The sequence below is a fragment of the Protopterus annectens genome, chromosome 5.part0 (genome assembly GCF_019279795.1).
Source record: "Protopterus annectens isolate FY-2018-M chromosome 5.part0, PAN1.0, whole genome shotgun sequence".
NCBI classification, from domain to species: Eukaryota; Metazoa; Chordata; order Ceratodontiformes; family Protopteridae; genus Protopterus; species Protopterus annectens.
Window position 1 is genome coordinate 1,771,382,921 of NC_056735.1, and position 23,333 is coordinate 1,771,406,253.

Sequence of the window (23,333 nt, forward strand, 5' to 3'; positions counted from 1 at the left end):
CAAGCACTCATGGCTGTGGAACCTTTCATCATTTTTCATCCAGACAGGGTTTCTCTGAGGACAAACCCTACATGTATGCCTAAGGTGGTGTCCAGTGTGGCTCTGAACCAAACCATTCACTTGCCAACCTTTTATCCTAATCCGTAGAACAAGGGTGAGAAAATTCTGCATTCTTTGGACATACACAGGCAGTTACGCTTCTACTTGGACAGAACTAAAGCTTTCAGAAAGACTGAGCAACTTTTAGTGTCATATGCTGCAGGATCACAAGGAAAGGCTATCTCAAAACAGACTATTTATAAATGGATAGGCCATTGCATCCGTTTCTGCTATTTTCAACATGGCAAATCAGTGCCTAAGGGCATTAGGCCTCATTCCACCAGAGCAGCAGCCACTTCAGCAGCCTTCCTCAGAGGTGTACCAACCAAAGATATCTTAGAGGCTGCAACTTGGAGTTCAGTGCACACCTTCACAAAGCACTACCACTTACCTCTTTACTCTGAGTCCAGAGCAGGCTTTGCCACTGCAGTTCTGCAGGGCCTCATAGCCTCTCCTAATCCTATTTAGCCTAGCCACCCTTCCTCAGCTTTGGGATTCAACCCAAGCGTAATGACTGCAACAGTGAAACACGATGAACATAGTACAGTTGTGTACCTACCATAAATGTAGATGTTCGAGTGTATTCACTGTTGCAGTTCAGGTTACCCACCCACCATCCCCCCTTTCTTTGCTGGGACTTATGTGCACTTCTCTATCCTATACAACCTATTTGGTGTATTTGCTTGTAGATGAAGAAAATGTAATTTTTTGTACATGCATTTTTATTGGCATATTTTTCAGCCTACCAATTTGGGGGCACCTGACATCTGGGGCAAGAAAAACTGAAGAAAATGGCGTTGGCTGCATCTTTTATACCCCTGGTGCACTGACGTCAGGGAAGCGGCGATAGCAACCGACGCCGGACCTAGACTTTGGAATTCTGGCTGACTGAGGGTAGCCTGCCAGCAGGATAACCCAAGAGTAATGACTGCAACAGTGAATACACTTGAACATCTACATTTATGGTAGGTACACAACTGTACTTTTGTTTAACTTTTTTATGGCTAGAAGAAGCAACACTCATGAGACCAATAGTTTGTTCCATGGACAAGCTGAAAATGGTGACTCTTTCCCAGGGAAAACAAACAGTACAAGCCAGTAAACATTTAAAGTTGTTAAAAAATCACTTCTTTCTCATGGAAACAGAATATACTTTGCTGATGCCCAAAAGAAGAGCAAACACAATTTCTTTGAAGAAAAAAATGGCTTTTTACTACTTTAAATACCTTTTAAGCTGACAGGGGAAAAGTGGCCTCCCATTTAAAAGTTCTGTTAAAGCCTGCAGAGGAGCACTCTCTAAAATGTCAGGAAAACTCTGAAAGGTTTTGTACTTAAACCTGTGTTTTAGGCATCTCAGCTTGAGCTGCCTGTTGGTTTGAGTATGTGAAAGGTGCCCTGAAGCTTTGGAATTTGGGTGGATGTTATATCCTTGGCAGGATATAACCCTTATAGCTAAGACTACTGTATCAGTAATCAGTATGATGGACATTATATAAAACTTGTATTAGACCCAAACAATGCACTTCCCTTAAAAAAATCAAACATTCTTGTTTTGACACTAAACAAAACTCCATTTGCCTAACTCTACATTCCAGCAAATGTATACATACACTAAAACATACACTCACAAAACATTAAAACATTATCCTTCAACAATTTAATATTGGAAAACTTAACATGTCTATATATCTATATCTATCTATCTATCTATCTATCTATCTATCTATCTATCTATCTATCTATCTATCACTATACAGCTGAATATCATTAATGTCCACATCTGTTTATATGACAAAACTGTTAGCTGACAATCGCACAAGACTGCTGCATTACCTGGGTTTGGGAATATTCTCTTTTTCCCCAGTATTGTGTGATCTCTCACACTGAATATATAATAAGCAGGGGTTGTGGGTGGTACAAAAACATTGTCAATTTCTGTTTCAAGTTTATTTCTGGCTTTTAGAAAACTAACTAGCATGTAATGGAGTGACACCCTGTTGGCTTCTGCAGTCTAGGGTGTATAGCCTTACTTCTGTGACATGTTGTCATATGTTCATAGGTCAGTGGAAACCTGTATTCCAACATGAAATGCAAACTTGAGTATACTCTTCTCATCAACTTTTATTTAATGTAACTTAATGTAATACAGTGAAAGTATGTAGACTTATGCAGTTTATGGTGCATGCCCATATTCCCAAGATATAGGGTGACAAGTTCATAGGTCAGTGAATGCCTGAGTTCAGGCCTAAAAGCCAATGAAGAATGTAAACTTGAGTATATTGCCTACATAAACCTTTATAGAAACTCATCTATCTAATAGATTTTTGAGCATCTACAAAGATCTTTCCTATCAAATAGTGTAAATGGAACAATTGAGTGATCTGAGTTTCCTAAAACTTGTAATCTGTGAATATTTATTTCCAGAACAAGAATAATTTGTTAAAACAAGATACAGTGTATTACTACCACAGGTAGAGAAAAATCATCTGAATGTAATTACAAGTATTAATAAGATCCATAGATTCAGCCTCAAGGGGGAGTCACAGGTCATGTTAACTAAATCTTTATGTGGGTAGATGAAATTCCTCAAGAAGTATTAGGGGTGCTCTACTTTGAGATGTCAAGTATTCAAGGAACCACCAGAGCAAACTGGTGATAGCATATTCAACTAACAGTAGTAAACCTGGCAACATCAAAGATGCCCGCTGACATGATTTCAGTATTATAATCTATGAAATTCATCTGCCAAGTATGGATTTGTGAAGAAAAAGTATTATTCCTCACCAGATAATGAGAGCGCGTGATATTCAAACTTATAAAAGGGAGAATAATCTCCAAAGACTTCCAAATGTGTCAGCATTCTTAGTTCATACCCTTTTTTATTTAAATTCTTGCATTTGTAAGTGGCTCCATAACACAGAAGTTTGGGGCAACTGATATTGACCCCGGGCAACCAGTGCTCAATAGGCAGCAGTAGATCTGGGGGAACCAGAGAGAGAGGGAATGGAGTAAAGGGGAAGGGTCTGCTTACCTCTCCTGGGGGATGAGGAGGGTTGCACACACTTGGGGACACAATGTGGTTTAATTGTCCTGCTGGTGGCCAGGGAAACACCACTAAGTGGAAGTGAGGGGTATACATCCAGGGCCAGCCCATTATATATCCAGTCACTGGCACTTCATCCAGTGTGCATCAAGAATAGAGTTTATAACAAAAGCCTTGAACCATGCTGTTTGCTTTTTAAATGCTGACCCTCCCCAGATGACCTTCACCCCAGCAATGGGGGAATGAATGAGTGGATTGGCATTTGGACAGGTCTATGTCTAAAACAGACTTAGCTACAAGTTACAGTATGTAATGGGATGATATCCTGCCATGTAACTAAGGTAAATTCTGCCTGAAGCAAACAAAGCAACATCCTGGTTTGAGTCCTCTTTTAGTGCAATAATTTGAATCCATTTACGTAGATGAAACCTGCATTACCACGTGTTAAAGTACCAGGCTTTACTGTACTGATAATCTGATATCCCAGTGGAAAGAAAATATTTTTATTATTTATTTATTTTACATTTGTTTACCGGGAAAGTCCGACTGGACACAAGCCCTTTTTCAGCGAAGGCCCAGGGAGAAAAGTTCCAGTTAGTACATATACATAAGAAATATGAATAACATCAAAAAATGGAAATAATAAAATACAATACTGTCCAATTGGCAGTAGTTGCATTACATAACTTAAATGTGACTGCTATACATCAATAAAAGGCTGTGTAACAGCAGTATGCAATGCATAGGTATACAGTGTGCTATGTTCACAATAATTATACAATCCAAAAATCAAAAAAAAAAAAATTCTGAGCTTGTTTCCTGCCTTTCCTGTAACTAGTCTAATCCAGATACAGATTTGCTGTATCCAGGACTGTTTGTAAGCTTCTGAGCCCCCCCCCCAAGCCTTTCTGTGTTGGAGGGAAGCCTTCTAGCTTACCAGTGGGAGTGGTAAGCACTAGGCAGCCTATCTACCACAAGAGGAGTGGTTTCTGGCCCAGAAATTGTAGTTTATTGGCTGTTTGGGCAGTTTTTCCATCTCTTTCAACTTTCTGGTTTAAAAGCCAGCATTTGCGCTTGTTTCCCACCATACCAGTAACTAGTCTAATCTAGTCCAGATACAGATTTGCTGTATCCAGGACTGTATATAAGCTTCTGACTGATGCCAAAGTCTGGTCTTTAATTTTTCCCTTAGTACTACTAGTTGTCTCCTCTCCTGCACTTTTACTAGCTTATTAGTCTAGCATTTTACCAGACTTATTGTAGCAATTATTGTAACACACAAAAGGGCTACCAGCACTAAATATTCTACAAGGAGCCAGCTCCAGTACTTATTATTAATGCCAACCCCTCCAGGCATGTCTAAAGGTCAATCCCCTGTGAATTCTCCTATTAACCTGGTGAACTTGGGCATCCTGAGGCAATGTAGCAACTGTCTCATGTACACTGACAACCCTCTCATCTAACCTGCCAACCCTCAGACTTGCGAGAGATGCACTTATGTATCCAAATTGTAAGCCACGCACTCTCCAGCCAAGACCGGAATAGCTGGTCAAGAGGAGAAGGTCAACACTTGCACCACACCACATGGAACACATAGCCCTCCAGAACACACAACAGCACTTCCTTCACATAAAAACACAAACCACACACCCACCTTTGTGGAGGCTCTCAATAAAAATCTACCCAAACAGGGGAGACCTCCATGGCATAAACGCACTCAACCACCACAACACAACACTACTCATGAGACACATAACTCTCCTAAACAGCGTGCCACTCAACCAAAGTCCCTAAGGCAAAGCAGCATGCCCAACACACTAGTCATAGGCAACTCGATAGTGAGGCACACTGATGTCCCACTCACTAGGTTGAATAAGGAGAAAGTAACAGTCAGCTGCCTGTCAGGCACCAGGATCCACCACATAACACATGCACTTAGGTCCCTCAACAACAGGTACAAATATGACTCTGTCATTGTACATGTGAGTGTGAATGACTTGAGACATACCTCCCCTGGACTACATGAAAAGAGACATGGAGGAGCTCTTGGATTATGTGGCTCAGGCCGGTATGACCCTAGCCCTGAGCAGCATCCTACCATCACCCAGAATGATACCACAGTACAAGCAGAAAATGATTGATTCCAACAATTGGTGTCATTCTAAGGGGATCCAGTATCTGTCTGCCTGGGATGACATGACTGACAGACCTCGATGCTTTGCCAGAGATGGCCTGCATCTGTCGGGTCTATATTATAACATCGAAGTTCTTAAACATCGAATGTTATAATATCGAACCCCAAACATCAAAATCTGAAACATCGAACAGTCAGAATAGCGAATTTTTTCCCAGGGAAAAAAATCGCTATTCCGAGAAACATACCCACAACACAAACACACACAAAAAACAGCAATCCACACACATACACTTAAAATCCTACACCTAAACCTAAACTAAGCTTTACATACACTACTAGCTAACCACTTACCTTAACCCAACCCTAACCCTAAGGTCCTTCACTATCGCACACTCACCTCACCCGCGCCCTAACCCTAACTCACCTAACCCGCCCCCTAACCCTAATGTCCACACAACCGCACACTTACCTGACCCAGTCCCTAACCCTAACTCACCTAACCCACCCCCTAACCCTAACCTACACACAATCGCACACTTACCTGAACCCGACCCATAACATTCCAACATATCGAACGCTGAAAACAGTGAAGCCGCAGCAACGGCCCACCGAATTCTTTCTCTGGGAAAGAATTCTGTGTCCTGCACCTTCTCTGTTTTCAGCATTCAACATTACGGGTTCAATATTATAACATTCAATGTTTATAAAATTCAATGTTATAATATAGACCTGCATCTGTCACGCCTGGGCTTCCTGATACTGTCCAAGGTTTTTGCCAACCCTATGGTGCCTTTTTTAGGCGGTGTTCCAAAGACCAAATTACCACTTTAACAGCTACAAACAAATGCAATCTGACGGTCATGCTGCTCAATGCTAGAAGTGTAAATCTCAAAATGCACTCACTCGAAGCACTCCAAAAAATGGAGAACATCGACATTTGTGCCATAACAGAGACCTGGTTCAAGGCAGCAGAAAGCACCCCTGCATGACGAGGCTATAAATCATTCCACACCTTTTGGCCCCAGAACTTGGACAGAAGCTTCAAAGGTGGTGGTTTCCATATTCATAAAGGATGCGCACATCTCCAGACTAGTAGCACAACATAACTCATGTGAGATAAATCAGGTGCACCTAACACTCAGTAAGACAGCAATTCAGGTTATAGCCTGCTATAGGTCCCCAACCATGTCCCAAGACTCACACTCCACATTCCTAAGCACAATGGAGAATATTAGGGTCCACCTAACAGTCTCATACTGGGCGACTTCAACTACCCCTCCATTAACTGGGGAAACTACTCATGTACCAATACACTTGCCCAACATTTCCTGGAATTGATTAATTCCAATGCCCTGGACCAGCTCGTTCTGTTCTCCACTAGAGGTAGCAACATCCTTGACCTGGTTATTACTAACATGGGCAACCGTTGCTCTACACCATTAATCAACTCCTCCCTGGTTAGATCTGACCACAAATGAATCGCCTTGGAAATCCTCATCCCTCCTACCTCCCCCACCCCCGCAAAGGTAACCACCATGAAAATCCTCTCCAAAGCTAACTTTGGGGTCCTAAAAACAGAAGTGTTTAATTTCATGGCACCCGTGCAAATGGAGATCAGTTGCATTACTGCCAAATCATACACCAATGCACTGTATGAACAAGTCTTGCCATACCCAACAGAACCAAAACGCTCTCCTTCAAAAAAAGGAAACCAATCTGGTGGTCCCCTGCCATAAACAAACTTTACAACAGAAGGAGGAAATTCATGTGGAATAAGGTGAAGTCCCAAGACTGGAAAAATTTCCTTATCAGTCTCAACAAAAAGTTGAGATACCTCATCAAATTCTCTAAAGCTAGCTATGAAAACAGAATTGCAGCAGATAGTAAAGAAAACCACAACACCTTCTATAGTTATGTAATGAATCTCCACAGCAATACCCAGATTTGCTCTGAGCTACTGCACAATGGTACCTCCTATACCAAGCCAACAGATATTGCCAATATACTGGCCGACAGATTCAGTGCCAACTTTACCCGTCTCCCCCCCAAGGGACCAGTCACAATACCAGTAGATTGCCAGGCACCCAGTATTACTGCTCCACAGGTTAAAACAGCAATGTCAAAGGCCAAGAATACAGCTTCTATGGGACCTGACAATATCCCTGGCTGTGTTCTACATGAGCTACAGAGTGAACTGGCACCTCAACTGTGTGCCCTACAGCCTCACTTCAGGCTTTGTCCCTACCAAATGGTGCTCTGCACAGTCATCCCTCTCCACAAAGATGGAGCGACTACAGACCCTGGGAACTATTACTGCATTAGCCTGACAAGTCTGATATGCAAAGCTATGGAATGCATCATCATGGACCTAATAAACAAGGATATAGGGAATCTCCAAACTCTGGATCCCACACAGTTTGATTTTGCGAAGTGTACCTCATGCCTGCTCAACTTGGTCGACTTCTTTGAGTCAGTCACCAGAGCTGTGGGTGAAAGCAAGGTGGTTCATACAGCCTACCTTGATCTGGCCAAGACCTTTGATACCATTCCCCACTCAGGAATAATAGAAAAACTCAATAAGCTAGGTATGAACCCCCATATCATTAGGTGGGTTGCAAACTGGCTCACAGGTAGAACCCACAGTGTGAAAGTAGCTGACTCCAAGCTAGACTGCTGACCAGTTACAAGTGGTGTCCCACAGGGTTTGGTCCTGGGTCCTCTCCTGTTTGGTATCAACTTCTCTGAAGTCCAGGCCAACAAAAAGGGACTCTGGATGACAAAGTTCACAGACAATTGCAAGTTGGGAGCTATTATCAACTCCCCAAGTGATGTTGTCATCCTACAGAAAGGCCTCATTGAGACCAACGACTGGTGTCAGAACCATGGCTTTAAGCTCAATGCCAAAAAATGTGTCATCACCCCCTTTGGGAAAAACCCGGTTCCCACAAATTATCACATTGATGGTAGTCCACTAAACACAGTATAAAAGATCTGGGAACACAGGTTGACAGCAAACTCTCTGACCACCACATCCCCACTGTGGTCAGAAAGTCCTTCTATATGCCCGCTACCTATCGGACCACTCTAAAATTACCCTGTATATTAACAAGACCACTAGGGATAACTTACTTCACCGGGGATATAACTGGTCCTTAAACCCCAATCTCTTAAACAAAAAGGAAATAATTCAGGAAGTACAGGTTATTCTTGAAAGGTCTTTAGACAATCTAATAAAACAAAACCATCCTCCTGATATTGAATGGGCGGCAACTAAGGCCCAGATAAGAGGTATCTTCCTACAGAAAGTGTCTTACTATAAGAGAGCACAGCTCAAAGAACAACAACAATTAGAGGCTAAAATTAAATCTTTGGAAAAGGATCTGATGAAAAACTACAATGCACAAACTGAAACAGAGATATTGAAATGCCAGAAAGACTTGTTCTTAGTCCACAACAATAATTTATCATTTCATGAAACTAAAATGCTTGCAAAATATGCTAACCATATACAAACACCATCACAAGCACTGACAAGGATTATCAATCAGTCTAAATCACCTTCCCAAATTGCGGAACTATCCTATAAGAATAAGACCTACACAAAAACTGAAGACATTATTAAACTTTTTGAAATCTTATACTCCCAAATCTATGGAGAACAAAATTATCTGCCTACAAATCATAATAGCACAGTCATCCTACAAAAAATAAATTTTCCAAAAATTGATACGAAACAACGAAAAGAATTAATAGAGCCAATAACCATGGAAGAAATAGTGACAACAATCAAAAAATTGAAAACACATAAATCTCCCGGCCCAGATGGCTTTACTGCGGAGTTTTACAAAACGTTCTATCTCATCGCTGCACAATCATTATATCATGTATTAAATTATATAATAAATAATAAAATTAATGATATACACTTCAATGCATCCAAAACAATCTTTATACCCAAAGAAAAGGCAGATCCTCAAAACCCAGACAATTACAGACCCATATCATTACTCAATATTGACACTAAAATTCTAACATCTATCCTGGCTGATAGACTGAAAAAAATAACAAATATAATTATTTCAAGGGAACAATCTGGTTTTTTAACATCTAGACAAGCCAGTGACAATACACTAACACTACACACACTAATTTCATATGCTAACCAGACTAACCAAAATATATATGCTCTAATTATAGATGCTCATAAGGCCTTCGACAGAGTTAACACAAAATTTTTATTCCAAATCCTACCTTATTTTAACATACCTCAAAAATTTATTTTAACCCTTAAAATACTATACAACAACCCCTATACAACATTATATATAAATAAAATGTGGTCTAATAGAATACAAATTAGAAATGGCACACGTCAAGGGTGTCCTTTATCTCCATTATTGTTTAACCTATATCTAGAACCCCTATTCTTAAACATCAAACAAAATCTATATCACAATGCCCCAGTAATATACAATACAAAAATTGCTCTGTCAGCTTTTGTCGATGACCTCAACATTTATTGTACCGTGCCGATCACAGACACCAAAAAATACTAGCCGCTATCGAAGACTTCTCATTAATTTCAAACTATAAAATTAATCTAAAAAAAACTAACATCTTCCCTTTAAAAAACTCCGAAACCTTTCTCACTGCTCCCATTGATAGGCCAGATAAAATCTGAAGAAAAAATTAAATATCTAGGGATTACATTCTCTACAGATAATAAAGACTTCTATCTCAATAATATCAAACAAAAGTGGGATCACATTCTACTTGATCTAAAAAGATGGAAAAATCTGAAATTACCATCATTAGCTAAAGTAGCAATTATAAAAATGAATATATTGTCCAGATTTTTATATATCTTCATGTCTTCCCAGTTATCAATACCTAAGAAATTTTTCAAACAAATTCACACTGAATTCGCAAAATTTATATGGGAACCAAAAAAAAGTAGAATCTCATATGACAAACTGATGACTCCAAAAAACAAAGGTGGATTAGACCTACCAAATTTTGAAAACTACTATTCAATCATAAATGCCAATAGAATTCTGAGAATTGCAAACTACAATAAGTTAGAAACCAGCTGGGCCCCAAATTGGGTGAAAATAAGTTTTAAACATATTGAAAGCCTGAATATAAATCCTAAATCAATACCCTTCTTAAGTAATAAATACATCAAAGCATATAACCTATTGGAATGCCTTAAAAACTTTATAATAGTAACACAAAATCTTTTTAAGTCACTGAATCTCCTACAACCCATGATGATACTACAACCTATTCATAAAAATCCTAATCTAAAAATTAATAATCAGTTAATAGACCTGGAAAAATTCCCACTTATAATTAATATAACACTACAAGATCTCTGCCCATATTTGAACTGTTCCAGTAATGAAATAAGAGACCAAATGGGGCTTCCCAAACCTTATTTGTCGATCTTAAGACAAATTAAAGAATTGTGTGTAGGCTACCTACAGGATACAAACATCAATAAAGATGACCTAATGAAATGTAACTCATTATACCAAGCCATCATACAACACAGTAAATTTATAACATGTTCATATAGAATGATCAAGGACCTGCAATACCAAGAACACATACTTTTGTCAAACATTTGGAAAGAAAAAATACCATCAGTAGAAAATCATAAAATATTACAAGCATTTAACCTAACAATAAAATCCATACCTCTTCAAAAATTAGGATTTACCCAACTCATGATATATAACAATGCTTATTATACACACCTTAGACTACACAAGTTTAACTCTAGAAACTCCAAATTCTGCCCATACTGTAAAGATGAGATTGCTAACCTTTTACATATATTCTGGAGCTGTAAATGTGTATACAAACTTTGGAACTCCCTGAAAGTACAGCTACAAAAGATGGGATACCAATCATCAACACTCACGTGGGAATTCACGATATTGCATATTCCCCCAATTAACCTATCCAAAACTCAAACAATTATCCTAATCAATATTGTCCTATTAATGAAATTGTACATAGCTACAAACTGGTTGACCCCATCTAAAATCTCATGGAATAACTTCAGGAAGCTAGCGATAAGGCATATATTAGCCCACAAGTACATAATAAACAGACAAAACAAAAACCCTAACATTTTGAAACGTTGGGAACAAATTTTTAACATAATACTTGCATAAATAATTAATTCTAGAAAACAATTACAACATATACAATAAAATCATAACATGATATAGCACTATTCTAACCTGATGGTTTAACCCTGGAGAAAACAAAGCTTATCTCTTTCGATACTAGCATAATATAAAAGCATTCATGTAAATAGTGTAAATATGTTGTTAAAATATTGTGGTTATAACAGTCATATAGAACCTGTGGCTACTTTTGTTGAAATGATGTATATTGAAAACAAACAATAAAGAAGTATTATTGAAAAAAAAAAAAAAAAAAGAAAGTCCTTCTATATGGTACATCTCATTACTAAGTGTTTTGCATCCAGGAAGAAAGAGGTCATTGTCTCCCTCTACTCGTCCCTCATTAGGCCAGTCATTGAGTGCAATGCCCCATTTGGCATGTACCTCACTAAACACCTGCAACAACTGGAGAGGCCAAAAAAGTACCCCACAAAGAGGATCCTAGGCCTTAAACAGTTGTCCTATATGGACAGACTAAAAAAAATTCCAACTATTCTCTGTCTCATATCACCTACTTAGAGGCAATCTCTGCTTGACTTACAAAGTCATGTCTGACCCAGCTCTATTGGAAATGCTACATCTAAAGAAATCCCAATCCCTCCGCACCACACGGTCCAGAGACCTCAACCTCATTACCACAATCAACAGAACATGCTGAAGGGACAGGTTCATAACCCAGAGACTGCCCACGCTATGGAATAGACTTCCCATACATGTCAAGCAGAGCACCTCACTGGCCCTCTTCAAGAGAAATCTTGATGAGTGGATGGGAAATAGAAAATTCATCCCAGGGATCACTCCAGTGCCTTTACTCAACAGAGGCACTGGGAACTAAGGTCAGGTGGCACGATGCCAGGGTAATCCTATGGGCTAGGATTGTAAAGGCCCCAGGGCCATTAGCCTAGTACACCCCTATGAACCTATTAGAGGAATTTTATGCAGGCATGAGAAGGTATAGATGGTAACAGAGTGAAAAAGATTTAAGTATAAGTAAGATTACATAGTGTATGTCAGTAGCATTTAGGCATCAATGAAGAAAGTGTGTGAATAGAAGGTAGGTTACAAAAAAAAAATAGTTATAGTTTCTGTGCCTTTAATTAGCCAGGAAAATTTGTAAAGGAGACAGTTGAGAGTGAGTTGCTATTCATCAGTAGGGAGCAGAGCATGGGCAGAGTGACTTGCTAAGGAAGTGATTTTTTAGGCTAGTTTTGAATAGAGGTAAATATGTTATGGAGGTAATGTTTACTGGCAGCTCATTCTAGATTTTACCTACATAGTTAGCAAAAAGGAAATCTCCTGCTTGGTTTCTGGATAAGTAGGTTTTTATTTGTTGTTTGTTGGTGGAATGTAGTGTTATATTGGTAACATAGGGTTGAAGAAGGGTTTGTAAGGCTGGTATTTTTTCCGGATCAGAGCGGATTTTGTGGGCCATTGTCAGTCATGTATAGTGTAGGAGATGGGGGAGCTCTAGTCAGTTGAGTTGCTTGAGTGCGAGGCAGTGGTGTGATCTAGTTGGTGGATTTGTGGCATTTCTTGCAATTTTATTATAACAGGATTCAAGTTTTTGTAATTCAGATTTTGTGAGATTATTGAGAACAGGGGCTGCGTACAATAAGGTGGAGATTAAGTGTGTTTAGGCAATAGCTATTTTGGTATTTTTGGTAAAGTAGTGTTTATTTCTGTATAGAGTACCTACTTTTTTATGCACCTTTTTCACTGTCTGGGAAATGTGAATATCAAATTTAAATTTGCAGTCGATTTCTACTCCTAAGTTTAATGTGTGGTGATGGGATGATGATGGCATTGTTAACTGAGGAGATGAAGAAGGTGTTAGTGGGAGGAGCAGTTTTATTAGGGAGGAAGACCATTAGTTTTTTTATTTTAGGGTTTAAGATTAGGTTAGCATTTGTGAGCCAGGACTCTACTTCACAAAAGGCTTTTTGAGTTAGAGTCTGAAGATCTAACAGAGAGGGTACAGAACAGAATACTGTGGAGTCGTCTGCATATTGCATGAGTGATGCATGAGTGGTTGCTAGATGGAGTTTGTTAGTAAATGTAGAGAATAGAAGTGGGCCTAGGATAGAACTCATGAGTGACCGGTAGTAGGAGTGATAGAGTTTGTTGCCAAGAGACTGCTTGTTGCCGTCCTGTGAGGTAATCCTGGAACCATGCCAGTGTGGAGTTTGAGAAATGAAGGTCAGCAAGGGTGGTTAGTATGAGAGGCCATGTCAAAGGCTTTTGATAGGACTAGGAAGATTGAAGAGACATAGTCATTATTGGTCCTATGGAAGCTGACAGTGCTAGTTAAAGACTTTAGTGTGGTGGTTGTGCTATGGTATGGTCTAAATCCATGTTTGGTATTAGTTAGGAGATTGTTAGTAAGAAGACAGTCGGTAACCTGCTTATGAACTACTCTTTCATGAATTTTGGATAGTGGAGACAATGCTGCACTTGGTCTATAGTTATTTAGCTCATTTGATGGACTGCCTTTGTGTAGGGGAATGATATATGAGGTTTTCCACAGTTGAGAGACCTGGTGTTCAGCTATGGATCTATTGATTAGTAATGAAATGCTATGCTGTACCTTCTGCTGTTATATGTAAGTAATCAGCAAGTACATCGTCTGCAGCTAGCTTGGTGGGTTTTAGTTTTTTCAGCAGTCGTTTGATAGTGTCACTTGCTACTGGTTGTTGACAGAATAGTGATGAGACTTTTGTTGTGGGGATTGGGGATTTGGTTGTTGAGGGAGTTTGAGTTTTGGATTGTTCTAGGATGGTTTCTGTAAAATATTTGTTAAATTGAGTAGCAATATTGTCTGAACTGTTGGCAGTGGTAGGAGGGGGTGTTCCTGTTTCCCTGATAGAAGGATATTGTTTATATTGGACCAGAATCTCTGTGGAGTTTTGTGGTGCCTGGCTTGTATTTCGGTGTAGTAGTTGACTTTATCCATTTATATTTGTTTCTTAGCTTTGTTTCTAAGTTCCTGATAAGTTTGGTGTGTGAGCTGGGATTTATTTGATTTTTGATTTCCAGGTAGACCAAGCCTTTTCTCTAAGTTTGAGAAAGTTTAGTATTTATTTTTTTAGCCAAGGGGCATAGTTAGACTTAATACATATGTATCTACTGGGGGCTTGAGAGTTTAGAATGGAGAGGAAGGTAGTGTTGAAGTAATTACTGGCTTCTTGAAGTGGAAGCTGTTTTAATGGTGTCCATTTACAGCTTTTAAGTATGTCTACAAGTTTGTTGGGGTTGAGTTGTTTTTTATTTGTAGCAGAATACTAAAATATAGAATAGTAAAATATCATGAAATGAGAGAGAAACATCCTTTATGGATCATATTTGTTCAATATATTGCATAGACATTGTTATGTGCTTCAACAGTAGAACATTTAAATAATTCATTTAAATCAGTATTACCAGAGTGTCATTGCTAGTGTGCTTACAGTTGTTACCAGTTAGTTTATCTGAAATATGTTTAGTCTTCATAATATTTTACTCCTATTCCAGTGGTCTATGTTTTTTTTTTACTTTTTTATGCCTGCTAAGGGTCTAATGACTCTTCTTAGCGGTGATTCTTCTATTATAGAATACTTATAGTCTCTACTCCATAATGTGACTGTCCCAGTCTTTGAAGAATCCACATATACTACAGTTCAGTGGTCTGTAGTTTGTGCATTAACTCAGAGGATCCTTCTTTTTAACTTTTTCTTCACAAATGAATCTCCCAAGATATATTTGTCATCAGTATCAAATACATACCTCTCAACCTTTAAGCAAAAGAAATCTGGCAAAACCAAAAATCATGATGGGACAAAGGCCCAAAATCAAGGGCATATTTAAAATATTGTTTATATAAACATATTAAATGTTGCTAGAATAATAGGTTTTGCATTCACATATATTTTCAGAAGAATGTGAAATCTAAAATTCAAATATTTTTAACTGTTTAGTTTCTTTAGTCTTCAATGATTTGCTAGAAAATTTTAGATTTTTATAAGGAACAGACCATCTAGACAGTTGAAAGATATTTTTCAAGTTATGTAGCCTCTTTGATTAGGGAATCCCTATTTGTTTTTGAAATGTATGGAGTCATCACAAAACTGGGGGACTCCAACATATATCTACACATCCCAAGCATTTACTTCTTCCCAACATTCATAAGTTACAACTCAACTCTTGCATTTGCCATCGTATTAAACCTAATATACAGAAAATGTGTAGAATTACCCTTTCCAAGTTTAACAAGAAACTCAGCATGATACATAAAATGATTCACCTTCCTGCATATTTTTTCTACATAAAGCCATGCCTACACAGTGCTACTATGTTACAAGTGAGAGCGATCGCATCTGCACCTTCATTTGCTATGCCATTTTTTGTTTTACACTGATGATAATTCTGTCTCTATCATTTTAACTATGAAAACTCACCTGCAGTTCTGTGTTTTGTGTACAAAAGACATCTCAACTATTCTTTGAAAATTCATTCTAATATATTCAGCTTTGTTCTTTTTCTGCTTTATTGCAATAAAATTGTGACTGAAAATGGACCTTGTGTAAAAAATGAAATAAAAACAAAGAAGACCAAATCCGTAATTTTTTACCAGGAATAAAAGCTAAGAAAATCATAGTTATAAATAGAGGAGACCCAGAAAGAACATGGATGGGGAGAAAAAGTCTAGAAAAAAGAATAGGAGGACATGTAGTTTGTTTCTGGTGCCTAGCTAAGATTATATTCATGTTCAGAAAACTATGAAATATTATCAGACATATTCTTTTAAGCATATCCCTAAAAGTGAAAGTCATGAAAGAGGGAGTCATGAGGTTACTGAAGAGATACAGGGTCAAGGGAAGAATGGGAACATAGCTAATTAGATTGCTTGTCTTCATGTCTTATGACAACAGCTACAGTTTCTGCTTCGGTAATAGCCCGCGTAGATGTTTCTAAAATAACTGCAGTCATATCTGCAGTTGAATGTATTTATGGGTGAATGACAGCACTCAGAACCAATAAGTTGTTGACATCTGATGAAATTGGACAATCTAATGCTGAGTGCAGTTTCAGCCTTGAGCAGAGTAAAATGGAAAACAGTTTAGATAACCAGGGATCAAATGTGGATAGAGCTAATCTTTACTGAAGTAATAACTAAGAAGATTCCTGCTGAAAGGGCAACTCCAAATTCATATGATCCAAGAGTGACTTGGATCAGGAGTGAACCGGCAAACTTCTGCGCATACATAGTTGTTCCAAAAAGTATCTTTTCAGTAATAAGTGTGATGGGGAAACTTATTTTTAGCTGGTATGAGATGACTACATTATACAAGGCAGACACTGTGGCTAGGTAGATGAATGATTCTTCTCTTTGGGGAAAACTGCTGAAATGTTACAGGCAGCATTGTGGACAAGTTTGTTCAGTGTTTCTAGGACACTGACAGAATAAATTCTTCTGTACTGTTTGTAACTGCTCAGCTGTGCAATTACATAGAACTAGGAATGTACTGTAAAAATCAAAGAATATCATATATTGTTATCCTTCTTTAAAAAATGATACCAGTTACATGCTACCATGGAAACAAAAGGACATTGTGGACATTTTAATTGTAGTATCAGAATAGGTCTATTTAAATGAAAGCTTGCTAAATAAAATAAACAGATTATTCATTCATTGGTAACTGCCTTCCTGTAATCATTTAAGTACATTGTGTATGTAGAATGGTTTGGTGAGTCTGTGGAGATTGCTGAGTAACTGGAACATTTTATCTTTCTTTAGTTCCTCCTCGATTTGTGGTACAGCCAAGTAATCAGGATGGAATTTATGGAAAATCAGTTATCCTGAATTGTTCAGCAGAGGGTTATCCTGTACCTACAATTATGTGGAACTACTCAAAAGGTATGAGCTTTAAAGTAAATGGCACAAATGACCAATTTCTGAAAAAAATTCACATTTCAGTAAAGCAGGATTGCAAACTGCATTTCTGGCAACAAAGGACTCAACCAGTACTTTTACTTTACTCCTGTATTTTGTAGGATGCAGTGATTATTTCATAGAATAACAGGTGACACTATGTTATCTGCATCACTGTATAATGAATTTCATATGTTTTATATTACAGATCTGTGTGTGTGTGTGTGTGTGTGTGTGTGTGTGTGTGTGTGTGTGTGTGTGTGTGTGTGTGTATACAGAGAGAGAGAGAGAGAGAGAGAGAGAGAGAGAGAGAGACATAAATACACAGACTCCTACATTAATTATATATGAGTATGTATACATTTAATATATACATATATATATATATATATATATATATATATATATATATATATATATATATATATATATATATATATATATATATAAATATCTCACACACAAACACATACTGTATATACACACATAGATACATAGACAAACAGAGATATAGATATACCTATAATTATAGCTATAGATATGTGTGGATATGTAGATGCACATGAAAAGGGATGGATGTAAAATTATTCTTTAACAAAAAAGGTCTCCTATTTACAATATTTCCTACTGTACAACTGATTATCTGCTAACTCCTTCTTAGGTTCCACACTTTGGAAATAACTCCTCAGCAGCACTAGAAAATGCCAAAGACATAAAGAATGTTGTTGTGTCTTTTGGCTTTTCCCAGTTAGGGGTCGCCACAGCAGAACTCCGGTCCACTAATGATTGGCAGTAGATTTTTACGTGCCGAGTTGCCGGCCCTGACCCACAACCTTCAATGAAGGGACGCCCATTCACACATGTCTCCACACAGAAGACGCTCTAGCCGAGAATCGAACAGGACAACGTCTTACTGTGAGGCGCAGTCATGTCAAAATTGATGCAAAACATCTGTTAGGCATTCATACTTTAGGCAGTCAAGTATCACATATTTCACAATTGCAGCTCCACTGTGACAGACACACACAAACATATACATGCAAACACACATACACACACATGCAGTCACACACAGACACACACACACCACTTCTTATATAAGGCCGTCATGTAATCCTTCACCATCATCTGTGAAAATAGTTGGTAATTCAGTGATGTGTTGCAGTGCAATGTTGTTTTTGATGTTTCCTTACAATCTCATCTGTTAGTCCTGCTTACCCATATTCAAACATGCTTTATAATTATATGTCATTATTGTCCTTTCATGCTGTGACTGAAATGGGTCCTGTTTGACCAGTCAAGCTTTTTTTAATAAACTTAACAAATACTTGAAATGTAGATAATATAGTTAGCAGACTGAGTTAGATTAATATTTAATCTCATTATCTTCCTGTTTCTTCTGAAGTGTTTACAACAGAAATATTAGGTGTCTATTTTCCTAACCACCAAACAGGTGCAGCTTTAATTAAACAGTTCTTATGGACTTAACAAGTAATAAATAAGTTTGATTGATACAATCATATAAATATAGTTTTGTGTTTGTTGAACAGTAGTATATAGGTATGTCAATGAAGGAATTACTAGCTAGTAAAGATTATCACCGATTAGTAAATATGAATACAGTTATGAATGTATGCAAAAATATAGATTATACAAACCAATCTCAGACCCCGCCTTGATGGGACTGCTCCATATCCAAAAGTCAAGCTCTACTCAAGTAACCCATATGTGCAACCTCAACCTGGTCTGTGACATCAGTAGGACTTACTGATGGTACAGATTTGTGTCCCAGAGACTCCCCCCTTCTGTGGAATAGACTCCCTCTCCACAACAAGCAGAGTACCTCATTAACCCTTTTTAATCACAGCCTGGATAACTGGATGGGGAACAGAAAATACACATCTGGGATTCCACCTTTATCCCTCCGGACAAGGACATTGGGTGCTGACTTGTGGGAACATGGGCTAAATTCTTGGCTAGGCTCGTAAGGGCCTTAGGGCCAATAGCCTAGTAATTACCTGTGATCCTATGATCCTATTGATTAGCTAAGATACTTGCTGTAGGTTTTTAGTGAAAAAAAACAGAGGAGTATTTTAAGTAGGGAACCCAAAGATAGGCACTATTTCTGGTGTACCAAAGGTAAACAAGGACATGAGCAACAATCAGTATAGGACTATAGCTATAGCCAGGAGCTCATAGCCTAAGCCATTGACTATTTTTATAAAACATCATTTAAAAGGTATGTTAAGTAATTTCTTTCATTTGGCAGTGATTGAAGTTATTTTGAAGACCGAATCAAGCACTAACATATTTAGGATAGTTATTTATTTGTTGCTCTTTACATTACCGCCATACCTACAGCAATATTACAGGACAAGGGGGGGTCAAGAAGATTTTAGCTACCAAAAAAGACATATATTTTTGTTGCTTGTAACTAAAAATTCAGTGTTTTAAATTAGCTCTTAGAGTGGCATGTTTCAAGGACATATCTAAAATCATTATAGTGCATAGGAATGGTGGCCACTGAGACCCTCGGTTGTTAGTGAAGTAATGGGTTACTTGGAGAATAGTTATTTGTATGAAGCTGATTTTTTTTAGAAATATATTAAGCTTATGTTTAGTACACTGATCATGTGCTTGTGTTATAGGAAATAAATTGTGCTCGTATAATGAAGTGTTTTGATTTTTGATTTCACTACTGATGTTTCATTTGTTAGCAATACTTTTAGTGTCACACTTTTGGATCTGGTGATCTTTAATAAATCTACTGATAAATGAACCATCCAAACATCATAGAAGATATGGAAGAAATAATTTCCTCTGCATTAATAGTAAGCACCCATGCAGGTTCATAGATTAGTACTAAGCTAACTGCCCATGTGAGCCATTTTAAGCCTTGCCAATTATCCCTTGTGAGACTCCAACCCTGCACCTTGTGTTTGTAAAGCAAACACCTTAACCATTAGGCCACCCTCCAAACCACTTTATAACTAAAAGCAGTATAGTTAGGGCAACTCAGTACAGCTATTTCCACTCTTCCAGAAGAAGATAACAAATAAGATTCACACATTATCACCAGGGATGTGGAGAAGATTGTGCGATAATATCTCTTGTTCTATAACAACTATGGTTTTAATCTTAAATATATATATATATATATATATATATATATATATATGTATGTATATAATAAGAAGGAAAACAGTATCTGACTAGTAAAAACTCATCTACTTGTAAAATGACTATGCTTGCAAATTTTGTCACCATTTTTGGAATTTCTGATGTTTCATAGGGAAAGAATGGACAATATATTTATAATTCAAACAGTGCTGTATTCCGTTGTTGAGCAGTCTGTGAAGGTGAGATTATTAGGAACATTAAATGATAAAATAAATAAATCAACAAATAAATAAAGGAGTTATAGAGTTTAATTTTTAAGAAATGTATTTTTATGTGGTTGATCAGTTTCAGTGCAATGGGGGTGGGGTGACACTAACCTGTTATTATAAAAAAGAAAATACCACTGGTAGGTTCCTTAAGTTATTTGCAGTTTTCCAAGAATTGATGGGACTTTCATATTTTACAGTATACTTGATGTGAATCCATTAAGAGATTAACCTAAATAGCTTATTCCTTATTTGAGGGGTTATTTTTTTCTGGTTTATTTCCAGAATGACTACAGTTTTCAATATTTATATTTTGTAAACTTGATTTGCATCTTTCCTGGGTGGCAGCCTAACATATAAGGAGGATGTTTGAGTTTAGAACCATGAATGACACAAAATTAATTCTTGGATAATTTTATATGTTGCATTTTCTGCTGTTTTTAGTGTTTTGGACATTTTATACATTTCTCTATCATTATTTTTCCCAAAGTCACATGTGTGGATGAAACTCACATGTCGCTGCTGCAGTGCGTTTCACATAAGCACTGACTAATTCCAATTTGCAGTCACAGTATACAGTGGTTCATCTAGCATTTTTGTCCCATCCAACACAAGGTCACCTGCCCTACCACACAGGCTGGCAGAGTAAGGGCTCCTGCAGTGAGTGAATCTGGTAGCCACAACTGCAGCTTACAAAGACAAACAGCTTAACAGCTTGTATCCCTTCCGCAAAACATACAAGCATTTAGTCGGAAACTAAAGTCGGCTATGAGACGTGATTACTGCATACAACTCCTCACAGACCCAAGGAAAGGTACACCATCAACCCACAGCCACCAACACCTGCTCACTCAGTCTGTCTCCTATTTCGGCTCTGGCCTCCATCACAGCTAGTGGGACAATTTCTGCCCACCCATATGTACCCCCTTATTGCATTGCCGTGAAAAGGCTTATCCACATCATTCCTTACTCATCTCTGCCAGCTCCAACAGGCACCTGAGTTGCTAGTTTAACTCAGGTTGTATACCTCTTTGACAGGGATTTATCCATCTGTCATAGAACTGATTCACATTTTTTATCATGCTTGTAAATGTAATATTTATGCATGCTTTTATGTTTTCTTCTGTGTAGCTTTTAATTATTTTCTTTTGTATGATTGGTTTCAAATATGCCTTGATTTATGCTGATGTTTATATAAACAACATGCACTGGTTTTATCATTAAGTGTGATGAGGGTCTGAAACTTTGTAGAACAACATCTCTTACTTTGTGGGAACAAAAGGATTATACCTAGATAAGCTCACGGCACATTTTTTAGGCAGGGCTGTTTTCAGGGAAAAATCCCCTTGTTTTGAATTGTCTAAAAAAACGCTGACTTCATTCACATTTTCCTGTATACAAGCTCCAGTAATTGTAGACGTACCTGTGTTATTCGAAATAGGATTATACCTAGATAAGCTCACGGCATGTTTTTGTTTGTTTATTTGTTTCATTAAGGTATACATTCTCAGCTGAAGACATTGGAAAGATACTTATTCTTGTGTCTTTTCAACCATCGACAAAACTTTACAAATATTGAAATTCCTTGCTATCATCTTAAAAGGAGTATAGAAAAGCACTTTTGCTTGCCTTGAACCACCAACACTTTTCTATTTCTAGAGATTCTAAGTCCAAGACTGCATAACACTGATGTTAGAAGGATACTTCCTTCTCTGCAGTACACTATGATTGTGCTGCTTTAGATGGATACATTTCAATAAAATGTGAAATTAATGTTATGCATGTATGTAGTATTTAGGTAGTGTCCAGGTATTGCTAATCTGTGCAATGTTTAGGTAGTGTGTCCAGGGGTTATGCATGTGTACAATATTTAAGTAATGTGTCCAGGTTTTGTGCATGTGGTGTCATGTTTAGGCAGTGTGTCCAGGTGTTGTGCATGTGTGTAATGTTTAGGTAGTGTGTCCAGGGGTTGTGCATGTGTGTAATATTTAGGTAATGTGTGTAGATATTGTGCATGTGAGTTATGTTTATGCAGTTTGTCCAGACATTGTGCATGTGTGCAATACTTAGAAAGTGTGTCTAGGTATTGCTCATGTGTGTAATGTTTAGGTAGTGTGTCCAGGCATTTTGCATGTGTGTAATAGTTAGGTAGCATGTCTAGATGTTGTGCATGTGTATAATATTTAAGTAGTGTGCCCAGGTGTTCGTGTGTGTAATATGTTGGTTGTGTGTCCAGGTGTTGTTCATAAGTGTAACATTTAGGGAGAGTGTCCAGGTGTTGTGCATGTGTGTAATATTTAGGGAGAGTGTCTAGGTGTTGTGCATAATATTTAGCCCATGTTCCCAGGTCATGTGTGTACTCGTGCTGCTAGAGAAAGGGTTACTTATAATGTAAATGACAGAGCTGAGGTTTGGGGCAGGAGCAGGGTTAGACTTAGCACACAAGGGTTACTCATAATGTAAATCACAGAGTGGGGGGTAGGGCAGGAGTAGGGTTACAGTTAGCACAAAAGGGTTACTCATGATGTAAATCACTGAGTTGGGGTTCAGGGTAGGAGTAAGTTTA

General features: G+C 37.9%; 1 protein-coding gene across 2 annotated transcripts in view; it reads left to right on the top strand.

Annotated features, from left to right (window-relative positions):
- Nucleotides 1–23,333, top strand: part of DSCAM (DS cell adhesion molecule) — a 3,720,739-nt gene that overhangs the window by 2,163,283 nt on the left and 1,534,123 nt on the right. For both annotated transcript variants that reach the window (XM_044071570.1, XM_044071571.1), the window contains one exon: nucleotides 17,247–17,366. In XM_044071570.1, coding sequence (XP_043927505.1) covers nucleotides 17,247–17,366 — 120 coding nt within the window. The remainder of the gene's footprint in view (nucleotides 1–17,246; nucleotides 17,367–23,333) is intronic.